We start from the raw sequence: 13801 nt of genomic DNA, 5'->3' as shown, positions 1-13801 counted from the left end.
TGCCCAGACAGGAGCCCTACTGTGTGTGTACACTTGTGAAACTAGGGAGAAGGCGCCTTCTCGGGATGCTTTGGCTCCTGGCTGCACCTAGCTGGGTGGGAAGTAAATCCTGCTTTGGCTAGGGCAGGGTTCAGTAAGCCTCTTGCAGGAAATCTCACTGTCACTAGACTTTTTCTTTCCTGGTGTCTTTGGGAAGTACTGAATTTAGCAGGAACTTGTGAAGGTGACCACTTAAGAAAGCAAAAAGTGTGCGTCTGAGGGAGACATAACAAAACAGCAGTCATCAGGACATTCCCCACTCTGCTTACATTTCCACATAGATTTAAAAAAGGATTTTAAAGAAGTTTTTCCAAAACATGTAGTTGGCTGCCATCCACTGAGTGTGTTTATCTGCTGGCTCTGCTAACACATCAGAGCATGTGAGAGGACAGTGGCACCTGTCCATTTTCTGAGTGTTAGGGGTGCTGGGTAGACTGTGCCCACGGTACCCTCCTTTCCAGCAAGCAAGCCTTGCCTTAGAACTGTCTGAGCAGAGTGTAGTTGTGTGACATTGGATTGGAAACCTTATTTATTCTGTTCGGTAAAGGTATTTGCAGAAAGTGCTTGCCATGTCAGGAGGCCTTTCCTGAAGGTGCTGTCGGGACACGATGAACAGTTGGCTTTGTCCTTGCTGGGGTTGAAGGAGCGTGCCCTGACTACTTTCAGATGGTATTTCCAGGCAGGTGTCTTTGCTTCTCTTTGATTTATCACGGTTGGTTCAGTTATGTTTTCATGAATTATCAGGAGCAAATTTGAGCAAGAACATGTGACTGCCCTCCTGTAAATGTGTTTTGTATCAAGAGTGTACTAAACTATTTTCTAAAATTACCTGTGCACTTGGGGAATCTTTTCTGTAGCTTTGTGTTTTGTATGCTCTGGATTCATAACTGGATTTTGGCAAATAGTAAACCTGTTATCTTTGTTAAAACCTAAACTTTAAGAGAAAATTACAGAATTAAAAGCAGAAACAAGAAAACTGGCCTGGGTTGGAAGTATTTGTTGCGAGGATAAAGCTGAAGGAGATGCCAGATGACCCTTACTCCGCCAGCTCCCTGCTCTCACTCCCCACCCTGCCCAGGCCTCTCTCCTCATCCCCAGGTCCCTTTGGAAACTTGTGGGCAAGGTTAGGAGCCTCCCCATTGCTGCAGATTACAGCAGGTTCAGCATTAGGCTGGGGGCCAGGAGTGTGGGGACAGTAGCCAATAAGCAGTGACGTGAGGCCGGTACGTGTGGAGGTGCTATTGGAGGCACAGGGCATCCACATCCAAGTGACTGCCAGTGACTGCAGGTACTCAGAACATACACAGTGGCTTACAGAATGATGTCATTTAAAAGGCACTCAGGCCGGGCGTGGTGGCGCACGCCTTTAGTCCCAGCACTCAGGAGGCAGAGGCAGGCGGATCACTGTGAGTTCGAGGCCAGCCTGGTCTACAAAATGAGTCCAGGATGGCCAAGGCTACACAGATACACAGAGAAACCCTATCTCGAAAAAACAAAAAAAAACCCCAAAACACTCAATCTGCCTTCTGCATCTTGCTGTACCCAGGGTGCACTTGGAGATCACAGGGAAGAAGGGAGGGTGATAATAAATTGGCCCAATGGGATGAGCGCTGTGCCGTGATCACTTCATCTGTGGAATTTGTTAGCACGGGAGTTACCAGTGATTGAAGTGACCAGCCATCCCTCTCTGGACCAATTGACAATTGCATGCAGTTTCTGCGCCTCCTGGGTTTCACTCTTCATTGAGGAATAAATAATTCAGGGAGCAACATAAGATTTAGCTTGAACTTGAGAGAATTTATAGTGCAGTGAGTGCCACAGAGATGGTTTCTGCACACAGGAGCCTGAGTTATCACCCCTTTCCACTATGCAGAAGCCGTGGTGGTGAGGAACACAGCTGCCTCTTTATGCTACAGACAGAGTGGTAACAGCGGGAGCTTGCAGCCTGGAACCCGTTACTTCTGGCCCACCCAACACTTTCTGACCTAATGGGTTTGGGGTACAGCTCTTGAAGTTTCCATGGCACAGCCAGCATTGGGGTCTAGCTTCTGTTGTGGCAACAGGAATAAGGGTACCCTAGGGACCAGTACATCATCTCTGAGCTCCTTGGATGTGGCCTCCAAGACAGGAAGTAGGGCACCTGTTTCGGTTCAGATGGGAGGCTCCCTAGGGCACTGCAGCAGGGCCAAGGGAGGAAGCTGAAACGGCCCAACTGATCACCTCAGTCCATTAGTGGTAAGGAGCCAACATCATCGACAAAGCCCTTGATTTTCCTGAGGCTTTGGACACTCTGGGCTTGGACATATGTATAAAACCATAGAGTCGGGTTTCTACCACCTCCAAAGCTGTGTGCACCTGTTCTAGATAGTAATTTCATTTACTCTGTACATTTTTCCCCAGTACCGCCCCCCCCCCATCCCCAGTGCTAGAGATTGAACCCAGGGCCTGGCACAAGCTAGGCAAGTACTCCACATCCCAGAGACAAGATCTCACTATATAGCTCTATATGGCCTAGAAGCTCTACGTGCACTCAGATCCACCTGCCTCTGTCTCCTGAGTGCTGGGATTAAAGGTGTCCCCATGACATTTAACTAACTACTGCAAGCCCCCCACTCTTGGTTTTGGTTTGGAGTGTCCCTGTATAGTCTAGGCTGTCCTCAAACTCACAGAGATCTGCGTGCCCCTGCCTCCTGAGTGCATATGCTACCTACCATGCCCAGCTCCCTTTTTACTTTTTAATAGTAAAGGTCTGTTGCCTTTATTCTTTTCAGGTTTTTTGTTTGTTTGTTGTTGTTTTTTGTTTGTTTTGGTTTTTCAAGACAGGGTTTCTCTGTGTAGTCTTGGCTGTCCTGGACTCACTTTGTAGACCAGGCTGGCCTTGAACTCAGCAATCCGCCTGCCTTTGCCTCCCATGCTGGGATTAAAGTTGTGTGCCACCTCTTTTAAGATTCTTAAAAATACTTTTCAATTGTGTATATATGTGCGCATCTGGAGATAAGCATGTGCAGGTGAGTGCAGGTGTGTGTGGAATCTAGAGGCATCAGATCCCCGGGGCGGGATTCCAGGCAGTTTGTGAGCTGTTGGACACGGGTGCAGGGAGCCTGGTGCAGGTCCTCTGCAAGAGCAATGAGTGGCCCTAACTGCTGAGCCATCTCTCTGGCCCTTCATAATGAAAGCAAAGGGCACATACCAGTTATCTACCCAACCAGTCCTTTAAAGGTGTGTGCGTGCGTGCACATTGCATGCCATGTGTAACTCAGAGGGCAAGTCTTTTACCATATGAGTTCTAGGGATCAAACCCAGGTCTTCAGATTTCATAGCAAGTACCTTTACCCACAGATAGATGTTTGGTTTGCATATACCGGTGGCCATGTCAGATTTCTACAGTATAGAGTTGGGGAGTAGAGAAGGTTTCAGCACCCCTGGTCTAGAGGAGGCAGTTCCAGCAGTCCTACTGTCAGCAGGGACTCTCTTTGCCCATAGTCTTGTGGATGTCAGATGCTGCAGTCTTCCAACTTAATGCCAGTGCGTTAGAGGATGCTCCGTCTCAAGGCCTGCAGGACTAGGCTTCTGCTGGGAGTGTACACCCCTCTTGTCGGGGATGGGACTCACATGCTCTGCTCTTTTTTCTTTGTGCTTTTAGAAGCTGTGCATTTCCAGTGTGAATCATATGTCCTATTCGTGTCCAGTGTCCTGCACTGCTTTGTGCTTCTTTGGGCCTTTTTACTCCTGTCTTAGGTTATATAGGAAAATATGCTTTTTTGTTTTGTTTTTTCCTGACAGGGTTTCTCTGTAGGCCTAGAATTCCTTCTGTAGACCAGGCTGGCCCTCTGTAGCTCCTCCTGCCTCTGCCTCCCAAGCCCTGGCATTAAAAGTGTGTACTACCACCACCAAAGGATTTGTTCTTAATGTCATTTAGTATATTCATTTAATGGAAAAACCTTTTTTCCATTTGGAAATTTAAATGCTCTTTTATTTTTAGTTATGTGAATATGGGGGCGAGGCAGTGCATATGTGCATGTGTGTATGTGTGCTCCTGGAGGCCTTGAATTCCTTGGAGTTACAAGTGGTTGTGAGCTGCCACATGGGCGCTGGGAATTGAAGCCGGGTTCTCTGCAGGAGCAACATGTGCTTTTAACTATTGAACCATTTCTCCAGCCCTTAAATCACATTTTATTTATTTGTGTGTGTGTGCTACCTGTGGAGATCAGAGGACAATTGGCAGGAATTGTTTCTGTCCTCCTACAGTGTGGCTCTGGAGTTGGAATTGAGGTAGAGGCTTGACAGCAATTGCCTTTGCCTGCTGAGCCATCTCCTGACCCTTAGTGACTCGTAGTAACTGGGCTCGTTTATGGCATCCGTATGTCCTGGTGACAGCCACGTTCATCCTTTACGGTGCCTGTTGGGAACCTTCACTGCTCTCTACCACCTCATTTGAAGCAGTCAGCTAGTGACGTTCAATTCTGGTTGCTTGTCATGCCATGCAATACAGAAAACTGTTCTTCCTGCCCCCTGGGCCTGTGCCAGTGCCTGCCCACCCATCACCCTTCCCATGCCCTAACAATACTTTTTTTTTTTAAAAAAATTTATTTATTTATTATTAAGGGCATCAGATCACATTATAGATGGTTGTGCGCCACCATGTGGTTGCTGGGAACTGAACTCATGACCTCTGGAAGAGCAGCCAGTGCTCTTAACATCTGAGCCATCTCTCCAGCCCCCCCTAACAATACTTTTTGAGTATTATTTACTATACAGTCTATTTTTAAAATATTTTATTAATTTATTCATATTACACCTAAATTGTTAGCCCATTCCTTGTATCCTCCTATTCCTCCCTCCCTCCCACTTTCCCCTTACTCCCCTCCCCTATGACTGTGACTGAGGGGGACCTCCTCCCCCTGTATATGCTCATAGGGTATCAAGTCTCTTCTTGGTAGCCTGCAATCCTTCCTCTGAGTGCCACCAGGTCTCCCCATCAAGGAGACGTGGTCAAAAATGGGGCTATTTTTTATATCCTTTAAAAAGATTTATTTGTTATATATGAAATGTTCTGCCTGCATGTATGCCTGCTGTCCAGAAGAGGGCATCAGATCTCATTATAAATGGCTATGAGCCACCATGTGCTTGCTGGGAATTGAACTCAGAACCATTGGAAGAGCAGTCAGTGCTCTTAAACTCTAAGCCATCTCTCCAGCCCTACTGTACAGTCATAAACTCATATTGGGTAAGAGTTCATGGCTGTCAGTATTCTATTGCAGACTCTTCTGGCCCTGTTGCTCCAGGGCCCCAGCAGCCAGCCTCTGGGCTCTTTGTCTGCCCAGCGGTGGAATTCACCTTTACTCCCCAGCAAGCCCCTCTTCCTAGAAAAGAATGTTTACAAAGAATGTTTACAAGATCTAGGCGGTGCTGGCACGTGGCTTTAGGCCCAGCACTCAGGAGGCAGAGGCAGGTGGCTCTCTGTGACTTTAAGGCCAGCCTGGTCTATAAAATGAGTTCCAGGACAGCCAGAACTATTACAAAGAGAAACCCTGTCTCAACGCTGTGCCCCCTGCCCCCCAAGAAAAAGATCTAAACCAGACACTCCAAATGCCCCTGTTCTCCTGCTGGAGCTTCTGGAACTGAGGTCAGGGGATGAGCAAGTAGAACTGGGTGTTGAGTGTGGGGAGAAGTTGAGATGCAGTGGCAAAGGCCATAGGGGTGCAATTCCCTCCCTCTCCCCATCTTCCCTCCTCCCCATCTTCCCTCCCTCTCCCCATCTTCCCTCCTCCCCATCTTCCCTCCCTCTCCCCATCTTCCCTCCCTCCCCATCTTTCCTCCTTCCCATCTTCCCTCCCTCTCCCCATCTTTCCTCCTCCCCATCTTCCCTCCCTCTCCCCATATTCCCTCCCTCTCCCCATCTTCCCTCCTCCCCATCTTCCCTCCCTCTCCCCATCTTCCCTCCCTCCCCATCTTTCCTCCTCCCCATCTTCCCTCCCTCTCCCCATCTTCCCTCCTCCCCATCTTCCCTTCACTCTCATTGTCACATGGCATGCCGCTGCTTCTACATGCCCAGCAGAGCCTGCATCCCTTCTAGATCATAGGCCACTGTGAGAGGGGCTCAGGCTGCTCCACCTGAAACAGTCTCAAACAAACGCAAGTGTGGTCTCTTGCTCAGCATGGATCGGCTGCTCTGGACTCATAGCATGATGGGGGATTTTATTCAAGATAGAGTCTCACTATGTAGCCCCATAGCTGTCCTAGAACTCACTCTGTAGCTCAGGCTGGCCTTCGAACTCACAGAGATTAGTCTGCTCCTGCCCCTGCTGGGATTAAAGGCCTGTGCCACTATGTCTGGCGATGATAGGGGCTTTTAAATAGGCTTGTGGATGTAGGCCTCCATCTGTGATTTCACCCCTGCCCTGGATGCACAGGGACCCTGGAAGCTGGTCTTTGGGCTGGACAGTGGCTCTGAAAATCAAAGGGACTTCCCAGACAAAACTGCCACTGAGTCTGCATCTCCAGCATGTCAGCCTGGTCTGCTCTTGAAGCCCCGCCACCTGTTCCTGGGCCAGTCCTGTCCACTGTCAGCAGGTTCCAGCTCTCAGCCAGCTCTGGCCCCTCTCTAGAGCCAGCCCCGCCTGGCCTTCAGAGCCTTCCCTCCAGCCTCTCCACACCTCTTTGGGGCTTCTGGGCTGAGCGGAACATTGAAGGGATGAGAGGCAGAGAATGCTGCTGGGCAGGGGAGGGTCAGCAGAGGCTGGTAGGTCATGCAAGCAGCCAGAGGGCTTCCCTGGACTTGGGAAGCCCAGGACAGCCACATGACTGTGTCTCCCAGAAAGGCCACTGGGAGTGCCTGTCCTATGACCTCCACTTCCTGCCCCCTCCCCCACTGTCCCATCCACACCCCTCTCTCCAGTCCTGCTAACCTCCCCTATCTAGGTCCCAAGCATCAAGCTACCCAGCACATGCAGGAGAGCGGAACGGAACGAAGGAGCAACCTGCACTCAGGGCTGAGGAAGGAGGCTTGCTATGAGTTCCAGGCCGGCCATGAAGAAGTAAGCAGATGGCTTCCTGCCTGGAAGGTTCTGGCTAGGCTGCTGCACTCAGGGCAGTCCAGGAGCAGGGGTGGTGTGTGTGTGTGTGTGTGTGTGTGTGTGTGTGTGTGTGTGTGTGTGTGTGTGATGAGGGTGTTCTTTGGGCACAGGAGCAGGGGTGGGGTGTGTGTGTGTGTGTTGAGGGTGTTCTTTGGGCACAGGAGCAGGGGTGGGGTGTGTGTGTGTGTGTGTGTGTGTGTGTGTGTGTGTGTGTTGAGGGTGTTCTTTGGGCACAGGAGCAGGGGTGGGGTGTGTGTGTGTGTGTGTGTGTTGAGGGTGTTCTTTGGGCACAGGAGCAGGGGTGGTGTGTGTGTGTGTGTGTGTGTGTGTGTGTGTGTGTTGAGGGTGTTCTTTGGGCACAGTGGGCAGAGGCTGGGTAGCATGAAAGCTGGATGGCTGCCTGCAGGTGGGAAGGGTTAGGGCAGGTGGAAGGGCTGGGCCTCGGCAGCCCCCAAAGATGCCTGGCACACTGGGGTATGAGAGAAAAGAGGGAGAGAAAGAGAGCAGCGGTAAGGTGGTGTCACGTGGCAGGTGTGGAACTCACTGACTCAGAGACGTCCCTGGGAGACCAGTACTGTTACCAGTGTCCCTTTTTACAGATGAGAAGACAAGACAGAGTGGCTGAGTCACTTAAAGTGACACAAAGTGTAGCTGTCAAGGCCAGCTTCAAATCCAGGTGGCAAGCTCTTGCCATGACCTGCCGGTTCCCTTGCTTTTGTAGCTCCCCTATCTTGGGCAGCCATGTAGACACTGGTCAGCTAAGGGAAGTGCCCATCTCAGCTCCGGGCTGTGTCCCAAGGGCCACCTACTTGTTTCGTTCATGTTGGAAATCACCTGACAGCCTGCAGGCTTTCGGGCCCGCCACTTCAGGACTGCAAGGCCTCATGTGCCACAACTCTGAGGTCGGGGGTGAGGTGGGGTGGGGGAGGATGGAAACCTGGCCAGAGAGAAACACTCAGCAACTCCCTATTGGGAGCTGGAGTCCCTCTGCCCAGAGCTGAGGCTGGGAGGAAAGAGAAGGGGTCAGGAACAAGATGAGAGGCTGTGCTAGCCTTTCTTCAGGTTTTCATAGGGCTGTGGAGACGGCCCATTAGGAAGTGCCACCATGCAAGCAGGCCATATAAAAAGCCATGGGGGTGGGTGGGTAGGGGTGCCCAGCTGTAAACACAGCTCTGGGAAAGCAGAGGTGGACGGATCCCGGGAGCTTGCTCAACAGCCTTAATGAGCTGGTTGGTGAGCACCAGGTTCAATGAGAGACCCTGTCTGAAAAAACCTGCAAACAACAACAAAACCGAAGTCTCAGCGGGTAAAAAGCACTTGTCATAAAAGCGTAAAGACTTGAATTTGATCCCCATACCTCACACAAAAGCAGGACAGAGTGCCTTTGTAACCCCAGCGTCCTGTGGGGCTGAAAGGAAAGATGAGAGTAACTCTCACCGGAGTGCTTGCTACAGAAAATACTAGAAATGTCTATCAAGAACATTGACAGTTATTGGCTCTGGGTAGAGACTTGTGGGTAATTTTTAACTTACAAAATCAGTAGCCGGGTGAAGTGACACACATTTGTCATCCTGGCCCAAAGGAGGCCGAGGAGGCAGGAGGATCAGATGTCTTCTGCTAGCCTGAGCTACATAGCAAGATTTTGTCTCAAGATATTCATGTTTTGTTAGCTTTTTCTTGTTTCTAACTTCCCTATAAATTGCAACGTGTGCTTTCAAAGGGAAAAATCGGGTACAGGTTTTCTTATCAGGTCCCATCCTTTTAAAGGTTCCCACCTAGGATGAGTGAGGTTCTTCACTCTGGGGATGGAGAGGCTAGCTAGCCGCATTCTGCCCCCCCCCCCCTTTTCTCCCAGACTTTTGAGAGCTGTGAGCTGCTCCCTAGACGCCCATAAATGCCTCCTAACTGTGAAGCACGGTCGGTTGGTCGGAGGCAAGATTGCCAGCTCAGCAGTCCTGTTTGTTTAGGGGGCAGGGCCAAGGCAGCCTTTGTGTGTGGGGTGCATTCCCCAGCCTCTCAGCAGTCAACGGGATGAAGCCAGGCTCCCCAGGGATTCCCCACACAGGGTAGAAGGGGCGGGGGGGGGGGGGGCGGGGCGGTGGCGGTGGCGGGGCAAAGAGGAGCTTGTGGGAATTCAGAGGCCAGCAGAGGTAGGCAGGCTTTAGGGGCAATCTCAGCCTCTCCTTAGCAGCCAAGAGTTCAGGCAAGTCATTTCCTCCTTCTTAGCCTTTACTTACCCCTCTATAAAATCAGCCATGCGGGGCTGAAGAAATGGCTCAGAGGTTAAGAGCACTGGCTGCTCTTCCAGAGGTCCTGAGTTCAATTCCCAGCAACCACATGGTGGCTCACAGCCATCTAAAATGAGATCTATGCCCTCTTCTGGTGTGCAGGTGTACTTGCAGGTAGACTATTATATATTTAAAAAAAAAAAAAAAAAAAAAAAGATCAGCCATGCGTGCCTCCTAACAGTGGTTCTCAAACTAGGACAATTCTGCCTCAGCGTGGCCAGTGGGGAGATGGCATCACTTGGGGTATGGGCGCTGCCGGCCCCATCACCACTTGAGCTCTGGTCCTCGGGGCTTCCCGACTCTGCCACTAAGATCTGAACAGTCCACAGAGACGGAAAAACCTGGTCCTGGGGATAATGGCAGGGCTAACGTCCTCAGGTGGGTGCTGCTCGAAGCCCAACTGGGCAAAGGGTGGCCCTCCCTCTGCCTGCGCCTTGGGGAAGCAGACGCGAAAAGCTGAGCCGCGACTCCGGCTCTGATGACCTTGTTTTCTCCTTTGCTTCACGGCCTGGAAGATGTCAGAGTTTCCCAAATGGCTCCTGGCAGCGGTCCCTCCACCCTGACCTCCAGCCGAGGTCAGGGCCTGAGTGGTCCGTAGGGATTGGGGCTGCCGCTCTGATTTACAATACGCTGCTGCCACAGCCCTTTGCTTTGGAGATGACTGGCTGGTCCCAGAGATGCTGACCCAGCAAGGTCAGCTGAGGGGTCAGGAAGAATAGAGTGGGCTCCTCTCTCCTCCAAGGCCCCTCTAGTGTCCTGGGACACGCCCAAGTGACATAAAGAAAGGGGTTTGTGTATGTGGTAGTTATTGGTGGTGTGCTCACTGCCTCATTGCTGTTGGTTTTTTTGTTTGTTTGTTTTCTTTCTTTTCTTTCTTTCTTTTTTTTTTTTTCCGAGACAGAGTTTCTCTGTGTAGCCTTGACTATCCTAGACTCGCTTTTTAGACCAGGCTGGCCTCAAACTCCCAGCGATCCACCTGCCTCTGCCTCCCAAATGCTGGGATTAAAGGCGTGCACCACCACTGCCCAGCCATAGCCTCATTGTTGACGCAGTGCCTTAACAGACCCAATTTCCCCTCTTCCCAGTTGAGAGTTTTCCTGAGGCCCTCACCTTTACTAATCCGTGCACATGCCCCTCCCTCTTCCAGGACAGGGACCTAGATCCCTGTGGTTCCAACCTCCTCTGGATCCTCCTTCGCATCCCAGCATTCCAGTCATCTGCGGGAGGGTGGGGTTGCATCAGCTCAGCCTCTGTTCCCTCACTGAGGTGGAGGTCACCTCTGTTCTGCGGAGAGGTGAAGCCCCAGGCTTGGGGGCTGATTGATGTGTGGGCTGGCTGTTTGGTTTCTCTCTGAACTCAGTGGGCTCTGGGGTCTGGGTGTTAAGGCAGGAGGGCCAGGGACTTAGGAACTGGCAATTCTGCTTGAATCAGAAACCTCAGTTCTCATAGCTTGCCTCCCGTGGACCTGTATTCTTTCTCCTGCTTTCAGAACTGTGGGCTGCAGACTGCTGGGGTCTTCACTAAGGCAACTCTGCTCCACCATCCTACGTGTGTGTATGTGTGTGTGTGTGTGTGTGTGTGTGTGTGTGTGTGTGTGTGTGTTACACTCATGCTCAGCCCCTTGGTTCCTTGCCTCCTCTCTGCAGACTGAGTACCACAGAGAGAGGCAGGAGAGCAGCTGGGCCAGTGTGTGTGGGGGGGAGAGCTTTTAGGAACTTTCAGGAAGTCCCGTCTGTCATTTTTGCTTATGTCTTAATTGACAGAGCTGTGTCACATGGACACTCCCATCTCCAAGCGCCCCTACCCCAAGCGGTGACATCTCCCCACTGCCCAGGCTGAGGCAGAGATGTTTTACTGGGCAGGTTGGGATTTGGTTGATGGAGCCAGGGACCTGACAGAGCCCCCTCCAGGGCTTGGAGCTGCCCCCTGAGGCCTGATGCGGGGCATCAGAGCAGAGAGTGGCCAGTAAAGGCAGCATTTGGTCTCAGTTAGTCGCCATTCAAGTCTTGTAAATCCCAAACTATGTTCTGCACTATCTTGGCTTTGCTTCAGAGACTTGGCAAAGGTCTGGGGACGGCCCAGCCTAGGAAGAGCAGCTAGCAAGGAGGTGACACGGGTGGGAGCAGTGGGGCAATTAAGAACCAGGAGAAAGCATTAAGGGGTGCTTGGGAGATAAATAAGATCGAAACCTGACCACCAGGGCAAGCAGAGGAGGGGAGACCCCGAGACACTGAGTTGCTCACCTGGGTCGGCTTCACATACCAAAGTAATCAAGCAAGCAGGTGGAAAGCCCACCTTGGGACTCAGCAGCCCCTGAGCCAACACATAACAGCATGGGGTTCGGCCTCCAAGAGATTCTGGATTTGGGGGGAGCTGTAGGAAAGGGGGCCCAGAAGCCTGGCTGAAGATATAATGGGGGGCTTACAAAGAGAGGACAGACTGGGGCCCCAGCAGGGAATTGTTCTTTTAAAAGATGGTGTGTGTGTGTGTGTGTGTGTGTGTGTGTGTGTGTGTGTGTGTGTCTTTCTTTATCCAAACCTTTGGAGTGTCTATCAACACAGAAAGCAGAGAGACAGAGGCAGCTGTGAACTCGCTTTACTGTGGGCTTGTACACCATCAGCCACCCTCGGTGACCAGCTCCCACCCGAGTCCCTCCTCACGAGGGACAGTGGATACAAACAAAATAGTTCTCTAGAAAACAAGGTTTTCACCCCTCCCCGCATTTTGTCCTCCCCCTCCCCCAGACAGTGAGTTCTTCAGTCTCCAGGCCTCTTTGGGGGCCTGGGGTCTGGTGAGTGCAAAAAGAAAGAAAGAAAGAAAGAAAAAAAAAAAAAATACAAAAGAGAATCAAGTCAGCGACTAGAGTTGTAGGCCACTGGAGTTCCGGGTCCGCTGGCTGCTGATGGCAACCAGGAACGGGCGCTGGATTGTGTGCAACAGTTCTGTGGGGTGGGGAGGGGTGTGTGTGTGGCAGGACCTGCGGGTGTTGGGATGAGCAGCGTTTCTCCCCAGTCCCTGTCTCACCGCCAGCAAAAGGGGGGGAGAGGAGGAGGAGAAGAGGAATTGGAAGAAGAGGAAGACGAGGAAGAAGAGAAGAAAAAGAAAGAAGAAGAAGAAAAGAATGCAAAGAAAGAAAAACGGGAAAGGGGGAAATAATAGATTCGTTAGGTCATAAAAAAGAAGAAAACTGAAAATTGCAGTCCGCCGGGCCAGGGCTCCACAGCGCCCCCCGTGGGCGTCGATGGCAGTGCCGGGCGGGGCGGGTGAGCGCGGGCGGAGCAGGGAGGGCGGGAGGACTCTGCGAGTAGCACCTGGGAGCAGCTCGGCCTCACCGGTGTTGCCGCTGGGCCCGGAACTCCCGGACCCCTAGAACGGGCTCAGCAGCCGAGACGGGCGGCCAGCCCGAGCAGCAGCAGGCAGCCGAGCAGGGTGTCGGGGCGCGGTGCGGTGCCTGGGGCGCGGTCACAGTCCGGGCCACCGCCGTCGGCGAGGTCACAGCGGGGCTGCTCGCAGCGCACGCCGGTATAGCCGGGCGGGCAGAGGCAGCGCTGGTTCTCCTCGCAGGTGCCGCCGTTCAGGCAGAGCAGCTGGTCGTCATCGCACACGTTGGCTGCGGGCCGGAGGGGACAGTTGAAGCAGCTGGGGGAAGGGGCTGAGCTTCTGTAATGGGGAAGTGGGAGTCCCGCGCAGGGGGAGGGGGCTCACGGTATTTTGGACGCACACCGTGAGAAACAGGGTGGGACCTGGCCCCTGCCTGTCCCCAGCCACTGACCCCTGCTCTCTCCCGTTCTTCTCCGGCAGCGCGCGGCTCTCCAGGAGAGCTTCGCACACTCTCCTGCGGGTACCTGCAGCACTCTGCCAACCTATGTCCCTTGGGTCGTCTCAAGCCTTCATTTCTTGAGAGCATACTCCAGCGCTCTCAGCCAGCTCCAGCCAGCTTCCCCTTCAACCCTGAGCTCCCCTCCTTGCTGGCTCCCACTTGCCACCGACGCTGCCCACTGAAAATCCGGCAATGTCCACTTGAGACCCTACCCCCCGCCCGCGCCACCCCTCCCCGCCATCCCTTCCCCCCTCCAACCCCCCCCCAACTTTGAACCCCTGTCCACAGTTGCATCAGGCCATTCTCACTGCAGCCATGTCCTGGAAGCCCACCCTAGCCCGCAGCAGGCCCACCTAGGCCCCTCCCATCATGCTGGACCACGGCCCCAGCCTGAAGGCTCTGCCTTCCCCGGCTGGTCTACTCACGATAGCATCCTTGGTGCCAGTAATACGTGGGAAGGCAGTCATCGCACTTGGGCCCCACCGCGCCCTCCCGGCACTCGCAGTAGCCTGTCTCATTGCACCGGTCGTGCACGGAGCTGATCTGGTTACAGTTACATTCTGGGGGAGGACGGGATG

At 52.6% G+C, this 13801-nt stretch overlaps 1 protein-coding gene across 2 annotated transcripts in view; it reads right to left on the bottom strand.

Annotated features, from left to right (window-relative positions):
• Nucleotides 1-12513: 12513 nt before the first annotated feature.
• Nucleotides 12514-13801, bottom strand: part of Ntng2 (netrin G2) — a 55600-nt gene continuing 54312 nt past the window's right edge. For both annotated transcript variants that reach the window (XM_051166135.1, XM_051166134.1), the window contains 2 exons: nucleotides 13649-13783; nucleotides 12514-13013 (listed from right to left, as the gene is read on the bottom strand). In XM_051166135.1, the coding sequence (XP_051022092.1) occupies nucleotides 12781-13013; nucleotides 13649-13783 (368 nt within the window). In that variant the 3' untranslated portion in view covers nucleotides 12514-12780. The remainder of the gene's footprint in view (nucleotides 13014-13648; nucleotides 13784-13801) is intronic.

The sequence above is a fragment of the Acomys russatus genome, chromosome 24 (assembly GCF_903995435.1).
Source record: "Acomys russatus chromosome 24, mAcoRus1.1, whole genome shotgun sequence".
Taxonomy (NCBI): Eukaryota; Metazoa; Chordata; class Mammalia; order Rodentia; family Muridae; genus Acomys; species Acomys russatus.
Note: the sequence above shows the minus strand (reverse complement) of the source record. Positions and strands in the feature narration are given on the sequence as shown.